Source organism: Oncorhynchus tshawytscha, linkage group LG05 (genome assembly GCF_018296145.1).
Source record: "Oncorhynchus tshawytscha isolate Ot180627B linkage group LG05, Otsh_v2.0, whole genome shotgun sequence".
In the NCBI taxonomy this organism is placed as follows: domain Eukaryota; kingdom Metazoa; phylum Chordata; class Actinopteri; order Salmoniformes; family Salmonidae; genus Oncorhynchus; species Oncorhynchus tshawytscha.
In genome coordinates, this window is record NC_056433.1 from 51,509,684 (window position 1) to 51,530,705 (window position 21,022).

The 21,022-nt window shown below is 40.5% G+C and overlaps 1 protein-coding gene across 1 annotated transcript; it reads left to right on the top strand.

Annotated features, from left to right (window-relative positions):
* Positions 1–1,572: 1,572 nt before the first annotated feature.
* Positions 1,573–21,006, top strand: LOC112250810 (ran-binding protein 3). The gene is made up of 17 exons (XM_042322060.1): positions 1,573–1,626; positions 8,346–8,401; positions 8,555–8,591; positions 8,692–8,778; positions 8,870–8,944; positions 9,127–9,192; positions 9,392–9,487; positions 9,691–9,800; positions 10,000–10,101; positions 10,584–10,669; positions 10,797–10,872; positions 11,011–11,107; positions 11,270–11,394; positions 11,605–11,725; positions 11,854–11,996; positions 12,730–12,916; positions 17,547–21,006. Exons 1-17 carry the CDS (start codon positions 1,605–1,607, stop codon positions 17,585–17,587), a joined length of 1,527 nt encoding a protein of 508 aa, XP_042177994.1. The 5' UTR covers positions 1,573–1,604; the 3' UTR covers positions 17,588–21,006.
* Positions 21,007–21,022: the final 16 nt, after the last annotated feature.

A 21,022-nucleotide genomic window follows, 5' to 3' on the forward strand; every position in this document is an offset into this window, starting at 1 on the left:
ATTTCGCATAGCATAGAAAATGTGCTCTCCCATCAGGACAGTTGTTCAGAGGTTCAGAGCTTCAATGCCATACAACACTCCTTCCGTGGCCTCCAACTGCTCTTAACCGCTAGTAAAACCAAATGCATGCTTTTCAACCGTTTGCTGCCTGCACCCGCACGCCGACTAGCATCACCACCCTGGATGGTTCCGACCTAGAATATGTGGACATCTATAAGTACCTAGGTGTCTGGCTAGACTGTAAACTCTCCTTCCAGACTCATATCAAACATCTCCAATCTAAAATCAAATCTAGAGTCGGCTTTCTATTCCGCAACAAAGCCTCCTTCACTCACGCCGCCAAACTTACCCTAGTAAAACTGACTATCCTACCGATCCTCAACTTCGGCGATGTCATCTACAAAATAGCTTCCAATACTCTACTCAGCAAACTGGATGCAGTTTATCACAGTGGCATCCGTTTTGTTACTAAAGCACCTTATACCACCCACCACTGCGACCTGTATGCTCTAGTCGGCTGGCCCTCGCTACATATTCGTCGCCAGACCCACTGGCTCCAGGTCATCTACAAGTCCATGCTAGGTAAAGCTCCACCTTATCTCAGTTCACTGGTCACGATGGCAACACCCACCCGTAGCACGCGCTCCAGCAGGTGTATCTCACTGATCATCCCTAAAGCCAACACCTCATTTGGCTGCCTTTCCTTCCAGTTCTCTGCTGCCTGTGACTGGAACGAATTGCAAAATTTGCTGAAGTTGGAGACTTTTATCTCCCTCACCAACTTCAAACATCTGCTATCTGAGCAGCTAACCGATCGCTGCAGCTGTACATAGTCCATCGGAATGCAATCATGCAAAATTGGGGCACTATACTTGAAACATACCAAGCAGAATTTGTAGGTTTAAAATATCCTTCCTTGTGGCCATTTTTACCTATTTTAAGAAATGCCATTGGTTGGTAACGTTGATACAGGAAATAATCACTGCCACCTGCTCAGGTTAGCATAGGGCTAAATGTGTCAGGCTATGTAATGGGAACAGCTAACGTGTGGCGTTTGACCACGTGAAACTACATCAACGATTTTAATTCGCCAATGCACATTTTGAGAAATTTACTTTTTAAGCAAAGGCCCGTTTTTAAATGTTTCCTGTATGCCTCCAGGGCCTTTGCTTAAACATAACTTTCAAATGATTGTAGGATAATAGGGATTTCATTGTTCCATAAATTGTGAGTAAATTATGGTTTAATACCACTAAGGGAGGAACTGTTTTAAAAACATTTTTTACCGACTAGCATAGGCCTTGAACTTGTCAATCTGTCAAAGCAATGGCTCACTTTTTGCAATACAATACGACTGTTTTTATTTTTATTTAATGTAAAAAAAAAAATCTATATTTGAAAGATAATTGTTATTTTGAAATAGACAGAAAACATGATGCTTTATTGTCAAATTAATAAAATATTTTCAACTTAATTCAAATGTGATGTTTCATTATGCTTACATTGTGTGAACATGACTCCCTCTAGTGTTGGTAACATTTTGTTAGCCCAGCCATACACGCATGTCTACCGCGGGGTATTGTGGGTGTCAGTGAGGAAGTAAAATGGCGGACCTGGCAAACGAAGGTAAGGAACTGCTCGTTGGGAAAGATAAACAAATCTAATGAATCACCACAGTGAGTGCATGTAGTTCAGACAGCGACGGGACTGTCAGCAGATGTGCAGGGAATGCTCCGTTTTGCCAGCAACTCGATGTGGTGGCAGCGGTTTCACTAAACCGCATACGTTAAGAGTCCCGGCCTTTGCTATATTTGACGTGGGGGAGGAGTGGGGGCGGCTGGCCGACCGTGTGGCACAACCGGGGGAGGGGCAGTTGTCAGACGTGAAAATATCACATCTGTAGCGAGCGAACTATACCTTCCGATTGAACTGCATTTTTGTAAATCTATGTGTGTTCCAATTTTGAAATCAAGCACATGGAAGCACAGACAATAGACATGTAGGGCTCTGTCTGTGTCACATGGGAAATATACCGGGTGGAATTTTGCTCTTATCGAATAGCCTTTTTAAACCTCCCACTATCCGCATGTAGCTATCTACAGTACGCCGTCTATGGTCAACGCCTAAATTCGGTAGTCATCGTTAAAACACAGTTAACATGTCCCACCCAGCTTGGCTAGTTTTTTTTTCATGGCCGTGCTGTTTTCAGACAACTAATTATTGTCATTGCTCCATGTTACAGGTGTCTATCCCATTGAGGTACAGCCTACAATGTTGCGAGTTCAATGCATAGCTATACTGTACCAGAAACCTAGATAGCCTAGTTGCGTAACAGGGTTTGCAAAGTACTTAGCTAGATGCATTTGAATGAATTACTTTTATACAGTTTCAAATCAACCCAATTTTATATACGTAGAATTATGCCAATACAGAAAGATATTGAATACTGAACAGTAGCTATCACGGAAATGTGCCATCTACTGAGCTGTACATAGAGCTAAGGCACAGCTGCTCGAAAGTTCAAACCTTCAACTGGCTCTTTACTCTGGACTTCTTTTTCTGATTTCACCTCCAAAAATAACAATGGCTTGCTGTGATATCTTTTCTTCAGTGTATGCTGATTCATTCAAATGTGTGAGATTTAATGAAAATTTGAAGTCGTGCAGGTATCCCAAAAGTAAAGAGGCTTAGACGTTATGTGAATAGAAGACTAATGAGATTAATGCCTGTAGACACTTTTTTTTTTTTTCCCCAGAATGTCACTGTAGAGGGGTCTGGAGTTAGTCTATTTGGCAGCACCTCCATTGAAAGACACTAGAACCCCAATTCCATTTCAACGTAAAACCCCTCTAGGTTCTCTTGTGTGTCCTGGATTCCTTTCTCATTTCGTCCGGTGTTACTTACGATGCGTGAGGTCATAGGAGACATGCCTGCCTATCACACATCATTAATTTCCACCAGTTTCCAATTTCAATCGGATGACAAGAGGAATCAGTTGTTTTGGTCTTGACAATTTGTTCCCCATTACTGAAACACTTCTGATTTTCCTTCTGTTAGCAGGAATAATATTAGATGTTCAGCTTGTGGTAGTTAGAGCCAGAGGTAGGGATCAGAATTGACAGCATGGATGAGGACAAAGGTGAGGGGGATCTATGCTGGGAAGGTAAGGGACCCAGAAACAACCAGTTTGCACTCAATCTACCTTTAATGAGACAATGTTTTGGTACGAGGTGGATCCTTGGTTGCAAAATTGTGGACTTTTATTTAGTCCACCTGAGTTCTGGTGATGTAATAAGCAAACGTCACCTCACTTATTTTTAGGCAAGCTACTCTCTCATGTTAAAGAACTAAGGCTATAGGCTACATGAAGTAGATTGAGTTGCATTGTAGCCTTTACTTTAACTTAACAGACATTCCTCTGTCAATATCAAGAGACTGAAAGAACTAGCCAAGTCAGAAAGGCTATAGACTGCATTTCAAACAAGTATAGACTAGTGTGTAGGCTATATCGAGTGTAACTCGGCATTGTTTCAAATTTAGATTAAATTAAGGAAGTGCAGTCTTTGATCCACTTCCTTAATTTGATAGTCTAAGTGCCATAGAGCTTATTTTGTGACAAGGCAAATCCATTTATTTTCCTTTAGGTTTTTATAAAAAGGGAGAATGTTTCATTGCTGTATCACAGAGAATAGCAGTGGTGTGGTTGGAGGCATCAGTAAAACACTATTTATTTATGCAGAAGTCAAATACTTTTTAGTGTGAATCCACCAACTCTGGCAAGCATTTATGCATGTCTTTCACACCTCGAGGGCACATGAGCAATGCTAAGTCATCACAAAGCCTTGTGCCTCAGCTGGGGATGACTGACCACATAAACCTTCAAGTTACTAGGTCTATATATTGAAAAGCTATATTTTATATCTGCTTTTACTGTTCAGTGTCAGTAGCTAGCACATTTGCCTGCCCAGCCTTCTAAAACAGGTCATGTCTTTGCCGCCCTTTCTTTCTGAAATGTTCTCCTCTCATGGCCATATCACCTTCAACATAGCTCCTTTTAGTTTTGTTGCTATATATTTATTGCCTGATTTATTGGGTCAACCCCAGTGTAGTTTCATCATGTTGACCCAGATCCCTAAAAATGCGAAGCACCCGTAGGCGGTCAAATTATATAAAGTCATACACACATCCTCGCAATCAGATCCCATCCACGTGGCTTACCCTAAAAATAGTCAAGGGCAAATTTTAGCAGCAGTGAGTCATTCTAGGGTTGATATCATCCTTCAAATCCATCTGCTGGGGCTGGCAGTCCTCCACTCATCCTACCCTATCACAACTAGCATGTCTCCCTCAGCTGTGGCAGGTAGCAGGCTATTCCAGCTGGACTGGGGTTAGTGGCTAGAGCCTCTTATTCAGGGAAGTCTCATGACTAGAGTTCAAGTTATAGCCTGGGGAGAAGATTTACTTGGTCCTGGCTGGGGTACTATCAAAGCTGAGTGGGTACAGACAGTGACAGGGGACTCTATTTACACTGACTGGGATGCCTGAGCCCTGAGGTTAGTGGTGTTCTGGGGGAGGTGAAGCAAGTGCACATTTCAACAAAACCTGTTACTTTTTCGCCTTAGCCTAACCTGCGGGTCTTTCAGCTCTGTAGAATTTAATTTAGGCTTGGGTGGTATCCATATTGTCATACCTTCATACCGACGTTGTGCCATACTGGGATATTCGGTAATACTGGCACTGTTTTCAAACCCCACTGATACTCTGTAATCTGAAGGTTAGCAATGCTAACAAGTACATGTAAAATCCCATAGAGAATGCTGTCTAAATGCTGAAGAGCCCATTGCGAACAGTTTCTGACCTAAACTATACAAGTATTAGCAAACAAAATGCACAACTGCAGAGCATTCATCACATTTTAGACAGTTAACTCAATAGTTAATAGTTATAAGTTATCTAACAGGCAAACATTTAGTTGTGAATTGCATACTGTAATTACACTACATGACCAAAAGTATGTGGACACCTGTTCGTTGAACATTTCATTCCAAAATCATGGGCATTAATATGGAGTTGGTCATCCCTTTTGCTTCTATAACAGCCTCCACTCTTCTGGGAAGGCTTTCCACCAAATGTTGGAACATTTCTGCGGGGACTTGCTTCCGTTCAGCCACAAGCATTAGTGAGGTCGGGCACTGATGCTGGGTGTTTAGGCCTGGCTCGCAATCAGTGTTCTAATTCATCCCAAAGGTGTTCGATGGGGTTGAGATCCCAAAGGTGTTCGATGGGGTCAAGTTCTCCACACCGATCTCAACAAACCATTTCTGTATGGACCTCGCTTTGTGAACGGGGGCATTGTCATGCTTTGTTACCACAAAGTTGGAAGCACAGATTTGTTTACAATGTTCTATGCTGTAGTGTTAAGATTTCTCTTCCCTTGAAATAGCCTGATCCATGAACCATGAGAAACAACCCTGATCCATTATTCCTCCTCCACCAAACTTTAGTTGGCACTATGCATTGGATCAGGTAGCATTCTCCTGGCATCTGTCAATCCCAGATTCATCCGTCGGAATGCCAGATGATGACGCGTGATTCATCACTCCAGAGAACGTGTTTCCACTGCTCCAGAGTCCAATGGCGGCGAGCTTTACACCACTCCAGCCAACGCTCGGCATTCCGCAAGGTGATCTTAAGCTTGTGTGCGGCTGCTCGACAATGGGAACCCATTTCACGAAGCTCCCGATAAACAGTTCTTGCGCTGATGTTGCTTTCAGGGGCAGTTTTGAACTGAGTAGGGAGATTGTCTGTCCTTAGTTGCAAATCTGTACATGCTATGTGCTTCAACACTCGGCGGGCACGTTCTGTGAGCTTGTGTGGCCTACCACTTTGCGGCTGAGCTGTTGTTGCTCCTAGATGTTTTAATTTTGCGATAACAGCACTTACAGTTGACTGGGGAAGTTAAAGCAGGGCAGAAATTGTTGGCATCCTATGATGGTGCCATGTTGAAAGTCACTGAGCTCTTCATTAAGGCGACTGTTTATGGATATTGCATGGATATGTACTCGATTTTTATACACCTGTCAGCAACGGGTGTTGCCAAATCCACTCATTTGAAGTGTGTCCACTGTCCACATACCTTTTTGTGTATGTATATTGTAGATCACCTGTGAGTGACTTACAAGGCTCCGGTCTTTCGTCATTGTGTGCTTGTAAACAAACACCACATGACTGGGGACTACCGTAAGCCTTTTAATAATGTGACAGGTGAAATAAAGAACGTAATGTTTATCTCCTAATGTATTACAAACATTGACTGTGAAGTATTTTAAAAAGTAGCTACAAATATTCAAATGGATTAAAAAAATCCTCCAAGGAAATAATTTTGACGGTATTGAAAAACCATTCCGTGTCTTTTTCTAAATACCCCGGTATACGGTATACCGCCCAAGCCTAATTGGTAATATTAGTCATTTAGGAGTACTGAGAAGGCTCATGAATAGAATTAGGGGTTTTATGGACAATGTCAAGAGACGTCATCATCAAGGTTAATCCGTTACAGTTTATGCCTGGGGTAGGGGTTCTACTAAGATATATGGAATTGTTTTTTAAGAAGGTCATACAAGGATCATTTAGCTATTTGATTTAGAATTTTAAGACCTCTTGAAGTATCAAAATAAAAAAATATTTGATGAAAAATGTTATTTGGTGTTACTGCTGTTAGCCCATACAAAAGCATTGAATAACAGATTCACTAAATGGAACAGATGTTTGCGAGAGATGATAAACAGGAAACCCAATTTTTTTTATTATATATATTTTTTTAATGTATTTTTGGCACTAAACAGTCTCCATATACAATACCAGTCAAAAGTTTGGACACCTACTCATGCAAGGGTTTTTCTTTATTTTTACTATGAAATAACACATGGAATCATGTAGTAACCAAAAAAGTGTTAAACAAATCTAAATATATTTAAGATTCTTAGCCGAACTTTGCCTTGATGACAGCTTTGCACACTCTTGGCATTCTCTTAACCAGCTTCATGAGGTAGTCACCTGGAATGAATTTCAATTAACAGGTGTGCCTTGTTAAAAGTGAATTTGTGGAATGTCTTTCCTTAATGCGTTTGAGCCAATCCAGTTGTATTGTGACAAGGTAGGGTGGTATACAGAGTATAGCCCTATTTGGTAAAATACCAAGTCCATATTATGTCAAGAACAGCTCAAATAAGTGAAGAGAAACAACAGTCCATTACTTTAAGACATGAAGGTCAGTCAATCCGGAAAATGTCAAAAACCATCAAGCGTTATGATGAAACTGGCTCTCTTGAGGACCACAACAGGAACGGAAGACAGAGTTACCTCTGCTGCAGAGGATAAGTTCATTAGAGTTAACAGCCTCAGATTGCAGCCCAAATAAATAATTCACAGCGAGCAAGTAACAGACAACTCATCATCAACTGTTTAGTCTATACTGCATGAATCAGGCCTTCACGGTCGAATTGCTGCAAAGAAACCACTACTAAAGGATGCCAATAAGAAGAAGAAACCTGCTTGTGCCAAGAAATACGAGCAATGGACATTAGACCGGTGGAAATCTGTCCAAATTTGAGATTCTTGGTTCCAACTGCCATGTCTTTGTGAGACGCAGAGTAGGTGACCAGCATGGCTACCACAGCATTCTGCAACGATACGCCATCCCGTCTGGTTTGTGCTTAGTGGGACTGTCATTTGTTTTTCAACAGAAGGACCAACCACACCTCCAGGCTGTGTAAGGGCTATTTTACCAAGAAGGAGAGTGATGGAGTGCTGCATCAGATTACCTGGCCTCCACAATCACCCGACCTCAACCCAATTGAGATGGTTTGGTATGAGTTGGACCGCAGAGTGAAGGAAAAGCAGCCAACAAGTGCTCAGCATATGTGGGAACGAACTCCTTCAAGACTGTTGGAAAAGCATTCCAAGTGAAGCTGGTTGAGAGAATGCCAAGCATGTGCAAAGCTTTTATCAAGGCAAAGGGTGGCTACTTTGAAGAATCTCAAATATAAAATATATTTAGATTTGTTTAACACTTTTGGTTACTACATGATTCCATGTGTTATTTCATTGTTTTATGTCTTCACTATTCTACAATGTAGAAAATAGTTTAAAAAAAAATAAAAAAAACTTGAATGAGTAGGTGTGTCCAAACTTTTGACTAGTACTGTATACTTTCATTTTTTCCCAACTTGTATCGGGGGACCTTCGACTAGATTTTAGATTTTGAGTGGATTTTCCCTTTAAGCTTTTGCCCAAAGATGTGCGAAATATCTATCTTCAACAGTGACATCTGATTTCTCTTACAGAGAAGCCTGCCATAGCCCCACCTGTGTTTGTGTTCCAGGAAGATAAAGCACAGAAGGTGAGACACTCTTGTCACACCTCTGCTGAAAATGGAAACAGTGTGACTGCACACTGTGTCAGACTTGACTTCACACTGGCTGGATAATTCACTCTGTTTCCTGTGTCTGACTGTTTCTTCCTCCACTCTCTATTTCTGTCATACCCATAACAGAGATCAGCAGAAGGGTCCAGTGCTGAGGATGGAGAAGGTAAGGATGAGGAAGATAATCTAGCAGGTTATGGTTCTTTGGAAAATTGACACGTCTATCTTATATTACTGTATTGTAGTTACTTTTCTATCTTCTCCAGACTCTGATAAAGATGAGAGTAGTTACTGTCCCCCGGCCAAGAGAGAAAGAACATCATCACTAACACAGTTCCCACCCGCACATTCAGGTAATTGTACGTTTTGTTGAATTAAAATTGTATTTTGTTAGTGTGTAGAGAAAGGGTCTGTACTCATGTTATTTCTCATTGTCTCTTGCAGTTTCTAAGAACAATGTGTTCATGCCATCCAGTTTCTGTCAGTCCCCGTCAGGAAATAATTCAGATTCAGAACCTGGTGAGTTCATGAATAGTTGTCTTAAGATCTCCTTTTCAATTAACTTGCTATTTGCATGATATAAGGAGAACGCCCCTTGAAGAATCATGACAAGAATGGTTTGCTTTTTCTCCTTAATCAATGTTCTGGCCTAACCTCCATCTCATATTCCCTCTTTCTCCATCTTTCTCTGGTGTCAACAGAGGAGAAGACTGTTGGGTTTCGCTTGAAGCCTCCCACCCTGATCCATGGACAGGCTCCTCGTACAGGTGGCTTTTCTCTCCTGTCAATTTCAGAGAGGCTTTATTGTCCATTGAGTGAAATGTGTTTCGGGGGTTTCAGCACACAGGCTCAGTCACAAAAGCAATGTACAAAACATCACAATAAGTTGGAAAGAAGATGGCCCTTGTTTGTCTGGCACTGGTCTGTCCAGAGCCTTATATTTAGGCCAAGTATAATGTGTTGCAGGTGTCCCGAGCCAGAAGCCCAAGGAGCAGCAGCGCAGCGTACTACGACCCGCAGTACTGCAGGCCCCTCCGCCTAGCAAATCACTAACCCTGACTGGTAAGTACACTGAGGAAAGCTTAACCTCAAAGTCTTCAGATACTCTCAGACAAACAGCTCTGCTACTTCGTTCTGTTCTGCGATGGCCATTCTCCTCCAGCTTTCTTTCATCTCAATGTGCTTGGACAAAACATCTGTTGAAGGGGAGAGAGATCTAGCCATTTCTGGAATTTCCCCGACTCTCCTCTTGTGGTCCTTCATAGGTTTGAACAGTGGTACGAATGGAGTGAACAGATCGTCCGAGGGTCTGCCAGTCACCCAGAACAACACAGAGAACTGTGATGGCTCCACAGACAATATGGCCAAGTCACAGGTAAGCGGAGAGGTCAAAGGGTGCCACGCTAGCTACATGTTTCCTGATTGGAAGGGCTCCACAGTGGCCTATAATAACCTATATAGTTATCAAGCTTCTAACAACAACAAAGAACACAACAGGACACAAGGAAGGTTTTATTCTTGGACATTCAGCATGGAATTCCCATGAATGTGTCTCGCTGCTCTCATCTTTCAAGGAGAAGAAAAGCGAGAGCGGTGAGAGCAGGAATGGAGAGAGAACAGATCCTCCTGTGGAATCCACATTTGTATTTGGTCAGAATGTCAGAGACAGAGCCAAGGTGACTTGAATAGTTAACTAAAGTGCATGTCATATGGAATACATTTGAAAGATGCTCTGGGCTTTGCCTCATACATAACACCCCATTGAGGTGTGGGTAAATCAATTTATAAACTGGGTAGTTCTGGCCCTGAATGCTGATTTTGCTGACAGCTGTGGTATATCAGACCTTATACCATGGGTATGACAACATGTATTCGTGCTGCTCTAATTACGTTGGAAAACAGTTTATAATAGCAATAAGGCACCTTGGGGGTTTGTGGCATATGGTCAATATAAGGGCTGTATTCAGGCACTCCACGTTGCGTCGCACATAAGAACAGCCCTTAGCCGTGGTATATTGGTCGTAAACCACACTTCCTCTGGCCTTATTGCTTAAATATAGCAGCCTCTTGTGGCCTTGCATGCTTTATTACGTGAGTTTTATGTTCTTTTTGTTGTTATTTGTCTGATCTTTACCTTTTTTTCCCCCCATTCGTCTAGGTTGAGGGAAGCAGTGAAAAGAAAGTCTCTCTGTCAGCAGAATCAGGGGAAACCAATTATTTCCTACAGTACAGAAGCACTCCTGGGTTAGTCTCTCATGGATTCTGGCTCCAATGGATATGATCAGTTATCACTTTTATAAGGTTAATACTTTATCACAATGTTGTAATCTTATTAATATTACATCCTATCCGCTGTATGTTTTCCACCCAGCTTACAGAAGGCTGAGAACAACACTGACGACGGGGCTAAGTTTGTGTTTGGACAGAACATGTCGGATCGTGTCCTGGTGAGATGTTTTTTTTGTGAGGCTAATCTACTCATCTGTTATCTCTTGTTGTTTTTCTATCATTTGTTCCCCTGACAACTAAAGACAGGATCCACAAATTTGTGTTAAAGCATGTTGTATTACATTCTTGTTTTGCAGAGTCCGCTGAAATGTGAGCAGGCAGCAGAGAGCAGCAGAGATCCCCCTGCCACCCCGCCATGTGAGCCACCCTCACTGGTCAGCAGCCCCGACAAAGGTGGGCAGAGAAAATAACATACTGCATATTAAAAAATATGTAATTCATGTTACTAAGCCCATATAATAATGGCAATCCAAGAAAAAGGAGAGGCTTATTTTCAGGTGTCCAAAGTGTCCTCGTTTTGCTGTTCATTTTCAAATGGGTTTGTTCTCTTTGCAGATACCAATATGACAGAGTCTTTGGAGGAGTCGGCAGCTGCCTACACCAAAGCCACAGCCAAGAAGTGCTTGTTAGAGAAGGTAGAGGTCAGAACTGGAGAGGAGTCGGAGAGTAATGTACTACAGGTATGCACAAGCTCCAGTTGTTTGTTGTTCAATGTTAGTGTATTTATAGTAACATTCAATTTACTTCACCAGGACATTTAGCAATTGTTGATATAAGGTTACCCACAGTAGTTTTGTGTTTACATGTCACCTTCGACAGGGTTGGAAATAGGCTGATATCGTCCATGATCACTCATCTGACAATGGAATGTTTTTTTCTTTCTTTCTCAGGTCCAATGCAAGTTGTTTGTGTTTGACAAAGCATCCCAGTCTTGGGTGGAGAGAGGCAGAGGACTACTGAGGCTTAATGATATGGCTTCCACAGAGGAGGGATCATTACAGTCCAGGCTAGGTACAGTCATTGCAGTGGCATAACACTTGAATCAAATCATGTCCAAACGCAACTCCCGTTTGAATGTATTACATTGGTTATTATATGCATTGTGTATGACCTGAGTTTGTGCTGTTCTGGCCCTGTAGTGATGAGGACCCAGGGCAGTTTGCGTCTGATCCTCAACACCAAGCTGTGGCCCCAAATGCAGACGGACAAGGCCAGCGAGAAGAGCGTCCGCATCACAGCCATGGACACTGAGGACCAGGGGGTCAAGGTCTTCCTCATATCGGTACGAGTAAGACGACATTACTTATTACATAGTAATTACTAAGGGTGCGCACGGTTATTGAAATATCCCAATATGCGAACGGACGTTAGTGTGCGATTACTTGAGTGTTCCTCGGAGGAGGAGAAAAAAATTGTAGACCTATTTTAACAATGAAAAGGCTTTTGTCTAAATAAATGTATCCATTTGACATTTTTATCTACAAGGATAGACCATGACATTTGAAATTCCTTTGAATGTTGTTTTTTGAACGGTACTTTGAGCTACTGCTGCGCATTTATTCCTCCAGGCTGCCCTGACATAGGTATGCTATTTTCCTCACTTCAAATAGCTATTACAGGCGCTTGCCTAATAGAGTTTCCACAATATCTGACATAGATCAATGCAAAACACTAACCAGAACCTTTTTGTAACAGAATAATTTCTATCATGGTGAAAATCATTCTTATCTCTGTTGCTGCAAGCCAAACCTTTGGAGAAAAGCAGATATCCGCTGTTTACTTCTGCCATGTGCATTTGCATCATTCAGAAAGGTCCAAGATATTGAAAAATATTTTTCTTTGAATTTCTGAATTCCCGGATATCGAACAAAATGTCATATTATTTGAATAGTAAAATATTTTACCCATCCCTAGTAATTACACTATAATTACATGTTAATAGATGAGTTGAGTATATCTGACACTGCCAGGACATTCTGTATAGTACTGATGTGTTAGTTATGTGTCTGTTCCAGGCAAGCTCTAAGGACACGGGTCAGCTGTACGCAGCGCTGCATCACCGTATCCTGGCACTGCGGAGCCGCTCAGACCAGGAGCCAGAGCCCCGGGTCCCCATTCCAGACGGCCACATCCCTCACCCCCAGTCTAACGAGGAGGACAGTGATGAGGACGAATCGCTCACACCCACTGCCAACATCGCAGGTAAACCCTAGAACCCTTTTAGTCTAACTGTTACCCTAACTGATCTAATCACCCCAAACGGATCTGAAGACCTCTGTCGTGAAAATTCTTACACAGGGACACTCAAAGTCAATCTTAAATTAATCATTGTTTGTCAGCGTGCTGGAGAGGTTCCAACAAACTTGAACGCCTGTCAGGAGCTCTAACGGGGCAGTCCCGTTAGTTCCCTTCAAACTTATATTTGCACGATTTATCTTATTCATCATTCATAATTAATGTTTGCTTAAGTCATGTGATGACCAATACTGGGTCATGCATTTGACAGTCCAATACCTCACGAGGCTTCTTCCCTCTAAGCTGAGACCTTGAAACTGAGATATCCCTTTCTCTAAACAATGTTCAAAATCAAATCACATGTTATTTGTCACATGCGCCAAATACAACAGACCTTACAGTAAAATGCTTACTTACAAGCCCTTAACCAACAATGCAGTTTTAAGAAAAATAAGTTAAGTATTTACTCAAATAAACTGAAGTTAAAAAAAAAGACAAGAAAATAGAAAAATAACAAATGATTAAAGAGCAACAATAAAATAACTAACGAGGCATGTACAGGGGCTACTGGGACAGAGTCTATGTGCGGGGGCACAGGTTAGTCGAGTTAATTGAGGTAACATGTACATGTAGGTAAAGTGACTATGCATAGATAATAAACACAGCGTAGCAGCAGTGTAAAAATGGGGGGTGAGATCAATGCAAATAGTCTGGGTAGCCATTTTGATTAGCTGTTCAGGAGTCTTATGGCTTCGGGGTAGAAGCTGTTAAGAACCCTTTTGGACCAAGACTTGGCGCTCCGGTACCACTTGCCGTGCGGTAGCACAGAGAGCAGTCTATGACTAGGGTGGATGGGTGGATTTACTTTGGGCACGCTTGTCATCCAGATGTCAAAATACTGCCCCCTAGACCAAAGAGGTTAATATTTATTTCAAATTTCTGTTGGATATTCACTTTCTGCTTCACACTTATTAAATATCTATTATTTTAAGATTCATATGTAATGTGACGAATTTATAAAATACATCGGCCAATTCAGAAACCGTTATTATAACTGGGCTAGCACTGCCTATCAGTCCACTGTCATTGGCATGTTCTATCCATAAGGTTTCAGGCACCTGAGACAAAATAGATTGGGAGACAGTCTCAGACCCCCACTCCTCCTGGGGGAGTGGTTCAATTTGCCTTATTACTCATTGGTTTAACCTCTCTGGGTTATGTGGGATGCTAGCCTCCCACCTGGCCAAAAGCCAGGGAAAATGCAGAGCGCCAAATTCAAATAAATGACTATAAAAATCAAACTTTCATTAAATCACACATGTAAGATACCACATTAAAGCTACACTTGTTATTAATCCAGCCAACATGTCAGATTTCAAAAAGGCTTTTTGGTCGAAAGCAAACGATGCTATTATCTGAGGATATCACCTCTGTAAACAAAAGAGAGAAAGCATATTTCAACCCTGCATGTGCGACACAAAACGCAGAAATAAAAAATATAATTCATGCCTTACCTTTGACGAGCTTCTTTTGTTGGCACTCCAATATGTCCCATAAACATCACAAATGGTCCTTTTGTTCGATTAATTCTGTCAATATATATATCCAAAATGTCCATTTATTTGGCGCGTTTGATCCAGAAAAACACAGGTTCCAACTCAAAAGTTACCTGTAAACTTTGCCAAAACATCTCAAACTACTTTTGTAACACAACTTTAGATATTTTTTAACGTAAATAATCAATCAAATTGAAGACTGGAGGATCTGTGTTCAATACAGGAAGGAAACAAACTGAAGCATGCTTTCTGGTCACGCGCCTCTATCTAGCAGTACACTTCATTACACAAAGGAATAACCTCAACCAATTTCTAAAGACTGTTGACATTCAGTGGAAGCGATAGGAACTGCAAGAAGGTCCCTTAGAAATCTGGATTCCCAATGAAAACCCATTGAAAAGAGTGACTTAAAAAATAAAATAAAAATCTGAATGGTTTGTCCTCTGGTTTTTTTTTGCCTGCTAAATAAGTTTTGTTATACTCACAGGCATGATCCAAACAGTTTTAGAAACTTCAGAGTGTTTTCTATCCAAATCGACTAATAATATGCATATCTTATCTTCTGGAGATGAGTAGCAGGCAGTTGAATTTGGGCATGCATTTCATCCGGACGTGAAAATACTGTCCCCTGTCACCAAGAAGTTAATATCTCATCGTTTTGGATATCAATGAAAACTCCAAGGAGTTCAATAAATTGTTTAGTTAACAGAAAATCATGTTCAACTTAATTGGTTCTATTTATAGTTTTTTTTGTTAGGGGTAAGTCAAGTCCCGTACAATACTTTAACCTTATCATACCTCAAATGATCCATAAAGGGACCACTCTCAACATTTCGCAAAATACTTTTTTACAACACTTGTGTGGGTGTGCAAGTTATATATATATTTTTTTTCTATTGTTACTTCATCAGCTCTAGTAACCCGTTAGACAAATATTATGTTACTTTATCTCTAATAACCCATTATACATTTGTGTTACATCACAAGATCCTCCTCTACACTAGTGTTCTATTCATACAGGGGTTTAAATATTCACTAGTGTTCTATTGAACAGCTTATTCGGGAATAATACTCTCTTCTTTCATATCTCCACACACATAATAATGTTATACCATCAAACTCCAGGGATGGGTCATGTTATCCTCATGTAATCTAAAGTCATGTTATCCTCAGAGACATGTCTCATTAGTAACAAGGATAACATGTTATCTTCGTTACTAATGAGACATGTTATTATGTTATCCTCGTCACTACTGCGACATGTTACTTATGAGATGTAAGACATGTTATCCTCTACCTGTAGATCCATCAGCGGTGGTGGACAGAACCCTAGATAACGTTACAGATCAAAAAACTCAATCACAGAACTGGTTGGGGCATTCATTCACCTCTTTCACACATGAGCTAGTCCCCTGACTGCTCTCATTCACTCAATCATTTATAGCTATATTTCAATCTCAATCTTGTTAATCTTTATATCAACATTCCAATCTTATTATCCTTATTCCAATCTTAATAGTAATAATTTAAGTCCATGTATTATCCAAATTTCAATCAGCCAAATTTCCATCAGCTTAATATCCACATTTCAATCTTATGATCCTTATTCAAATTTTAATAGTAATAATTTAAATCCATGTATTATCCAAATTTCAATCAGCCAATTTTCAATCAGCTTGATATGTCATATCTCAGAATCACACTTTCACATCCATATTCACTTACTACTGTTCCCAAACATACCCCATGTGCATCTTGAAATATTCTCTTGTCGTTACTTGCTATGCACCATATGTATCTTCAATGGTTATCTTGTCGCTACTTGCTATACATATAAATAACACCCCGTATTCAATAATACCTTGTTATTTCGTAGTGCCGGTAGACGTTTCTTATAAATGCCTACAGACAGCTGTCAGCGGGGCATTCCATGATATTGTTACGCCCTCACTGTAGTCTTCTCATAAAACTAGTGAATAGTCTTCTCTCTAGAAGTGAAAAAATATCTGGCCCTTTTTATGGGTTTCTCGCCTTGATTTCATTCAGGTTTTTTTTCCCAGTTTTTTTCCCTCACTTTTATACATATTAAATTTAAATTGACTTAATGAAATCAGTTGCCATCCCTCAATTGTTAGCTGATGTGTCTCCTCCTGGGCAGTTCACAGTAAGGGTCTGGTCTGGGTGGGTCTCGTCATCTTTAGGTCAGACGGCAATTTCCCTCACACTTCATAAAATGCGCCACCGATTTCCTTGCAGACCCCCCCACTGGAAAGTGAGGCTTCTTCTCTCCAAGCTGAGCCCTTGAAACTGAGATATCCCTTTCTCTAAACAAGTTTCTGGGCATACTGCCAAATTCTTTCAATCAGTCACTTGCATGAACACAGATTGGTTTATAGAAAAGCACAAACAAAACTATTTTCACCACACCTCTTACTGTGATTTATTCAAAAAGTGAATTGCTGTTATCTGGACAAAGTGATAGTCCAAAAGTGTTATTTGGTGTTCCAAGGAAGTGATCTGGGAGACCCCTATCAATGGTTTATAGAAAAGCACAAACAGAAATTGGCTTATAGAAAAGCACAAACAAAACCATTTCCACCACACCCCTTCCTGTGATTTATTTTAAAAAAGTGAATTGATATCTGGACAAAATTATAGTCCAAAAGTGTTATTTGTTGTTCCAAGTAAGTGATCTGGGAGACCCCTATCGATGGTCCATAAAAGTAATCTCGGGGTTCAAAAATGTCACCTGGACATGCCCCCTAACTGTCAAACAAACATATTTGAAAGTCCAAGTAAGTGATCTTGGACACCCCCACTGATGTGCCAAAGAAGTTATCTGGGGGTCCAAGGAAGTTATCTGGGCATCTTTGAATGGCACTTTTTTACTTTTGTACTTTTTCGTTGGATGTTGTCAATTGTCTTGTATTTTGTCTTATTTTATTCAAGCTACATCTGGCCCATTCAAAAAGTCCAAGAATGTAATTTAAAACAACAGTCCAATGGCAATCACTCACCAGGCCTGTCTCTCCTCTCCCCAGAGGGTCCAGAGGTCCAGGCCAGCGGGAGTGGGTCCTCATAGCGCCTGCCCCCCTCCACACGCTGCACTCAGGACCCCTACAGGCACCTCAGTCCAGCATTTCCCCAATGGTCAGAGGTCACAGTGGAGTACCAGGAAGGATCCTATGCAGGTGCTACTAACTTAACTCTGTGCAGTTCAGTCTCTCTGCATTCGCAGTATATCCGGGATGGATGGTCTTTTTGTTTGTTTTTTTTATTTTATTTTTTTTAACCTATAGAACTGAAAAATATATATTTTTTGGAGTTTGAATTGTCGCTCATCATATTGATGAGTGAGACGTTGCAAGACGGAATGAGAAAGCAGTTTTCTTCTCTCGCCGATGTAAGTACATTCTAAAGAGCTTGCCGTTAAAAGTGGGACCTCTTTATCCACCTTGCAAGAAAAACAGACCTCAGGCACTTCAAATCCAGTGGGGCTTGTATTTTGTTCAGAGAGGTAAAGATCTAGTTGCCTAGCAAATAATTGTTTATAAAGTCTTCTTTTTATTTCACTGAGTTGTGTCTGAACTCCAAGTTTTATTTTGTATTTTAAGTCCGTCGATACCGCCTTTGGCCACTTAGTTTTTTAGTCTGTAGTCAACATTAGAAATTATTTTTGACCACAAATCATTTGAAATAGAAGCCCTTGTGCAAACACCTGCTTTGATGTAAATTATTTAAAGAATTACGTTTAATAATGGAGTTGACCTGTGTTCATTATTATGGTGATTATTATTATTGATAGTTGATATATCGTCTTTGATTTTGAAGTTCATTCGAAAATTAACCCATTTTGCAAATAAGCTAGTTGGATTTGATAGTTTTACAGCAGGTTTTTTTCCATGACCCCAACATTTTCCCTAATTATAGATGGTAGATGTGTTTGTTTCAAAAAGATAAAACATTTTTAGATGGATCTGAAAAGATATCATCTTCCCAAATATATATTGAATAAACCAATTGTATTAGTTGTTTACAATTGTTTATTTAGTTTGCTTTAAATAAGTTACACAGACATTGTTTATAACAACCTCGATCATTGCGAACATATTTTTCCTATGTTTTTTCACACCATGAGAAAGGTCAATATAATAACTTCTAGGTTTGGGTGTTGGCAGTTGGATTCTCCGAACATGTCGTTATTTGCATCTATCCTAAATGGGTTTGACCTCAACCCTACAAAATGCACATATACTCTCAGATCAACTAATGCTGCCATTTTAATTCAAAGAGCTATAGGCATTGGAACAGGTGGTTCTACACGCACATGATTGGAAGACTACAAGTACATTGTTTCTCACCAATCGTCTGGTGCTGAGCCCTCTTTATTCCACTGTTAATCGGTGGCTTTGGTTTGGTGTATTTAAAACGGATCCCCTATGAGAATAGATGACTGCAGTTATATTTCCTTCAGTGAAGTGTGGCTCCTCTTATTTTAAGCCTTTCTTCTTCATATCAGTGGAATTAGTCATATCTCTAAACTGTTGTATTATAGTGTGATCCTTTTTCATGTACTACAAGCCTTTCATGTGAAAATATGTATTTTTAACACAAAAAAAGCACACTAAGAAAACTGGAAAAAAAAACAAAAAACAGGCAAGTAGAAATGTTTGTGGTTAAAATGTATATATCCCGTAATGTATATTATTGAGCAGCCTTTAAGTGTAAAAAAAAAAAAAAAAAAAAAAAAAAGGATGCCCCTCCTTATTTTGCACTCTTCTTCACCGTTGTCTGTAGAAACCTCACCATGTAGTGTGCTCTGTACGTTTGTGTTCTCTCCATTCTTCACATTCTGCTTATGTAGCAACAAACATAGGACTATTCCTCCGGACATGGGGCTCAGACATGAATGTATGGCACCTTGGGTCTGAATAAAGAGCCAGGGGCTGACGTTCTTCAGCACTTTTCCTTCTCTGTTATATTTCTCCCATCAATATGAATTTTTAAATGTTCGAAAATGCAAATGAACTTGGACTGACCATTAATAAAATGGCAAAAGGTGGTCAATGATGAAGTGTTGAATGTTGTTTACATTGGGGTTGTTGATGGTTATTTGCTGGGGAGTGACTGTAAGACAGAAACACTTTTTCATGTTATATTTTTGTTGCTGTATTGTTTGTCATGTCTGCTATTGTCCCTCAAAATGTCTACCTGTTTTCTGTTAGGTGTAGTTCCATAACCTGGTGCTATTTTGTTACCGTTCCTATCACTATACAAGTCAATGTTGATATTCCGTTAGAATTATATCAGAACATCTTTGAATGGAAGGCAAGTGGTGAAGAAACTTTAGTTGACATGACGAGCCCTTGACGCTATTGTACAAGAGCACCTGTCCCATACTCTGTCTGTGACTTGAATATGTTTTCATAATTTTATTTTACCTTTATTTAACCAGGCAAGTCAGTTAAGAACAAATTCTTATTTTCAATGACGGCCTAGGAACAGTGGGTTAACTGCCTGTTCAGGGGCAGAACGACAGATTTGTACCTTGTCAGCTCGGGGGTTTGAACTCGCAACCTTCAGGTTACTAGTCCAATGCTCTAACCACTAGGCTACACTGCCGCCCCATAATAATGTCATCTGCATTGGCTTCTAGACATGTCATTCATTACAATACATTTGCTGACCGTTCACAGTAGTGGCGTTGCTGCCTATTTTGATTAGTCCAATACAACGGAGATGTGGTCAGAGTAGGTGTGCCAGAGATGCGTAAGCGATCAGGAGTGGTCCATAATAGGCTAATGAAATGAACAGAAAAAGCTGTATTTTTTTCCCCACTTATGGGATAGGCTTTCTAACCAGCTATCCTCCCCTCTTTCCAATGACCCACAACTGCAATAGAGACATGTAAAGATATACCATACCTATCGGGAGAAAGATGCTTGTCATTGAGGAACATTAGAATAGCTACATGTCTCTTTTCAACAATGCCCACGTCGTTACCAGTCATTTTGATATCGATCGCCCATTATGTGTGGAACAAGGGCAAAGATGCAGTCATATCATAGCAATAGATCGGCTAAAAAGGTCATAGCATCATCATAGCAATTCTCCATTCAGGCAACACAGCAGTACTGTACCATTCAGCTCTGTTGATATGTGTATCACAGAATCCCTCCACATAAAGACCACTTTCAATCTCCTCTCTGATATCTTGTACGGCTGTCAGAGCATCCACTATCTGCAGTATATTTTTAATGAATCTCGAATGCATTAACTCGATGGAAGGCATCATTCTAATAACCTTAGTATAGTGCCGTCATGTCATTGACACATTTTAGCCTTTTGGACTTTTCTTTGATTTCTCCTCGAAGGTTTTGAGGATAACAAAGACAGTAATTGTCAACATGTTCCCCTCCCTTCCACCGCCCTATAGACATGTAAGAGATGAGGGACCAGGACATGACTGCTAAGATTGCTGAGGGACATTGGGCTGGAGAACCACAGCATTGCAGTG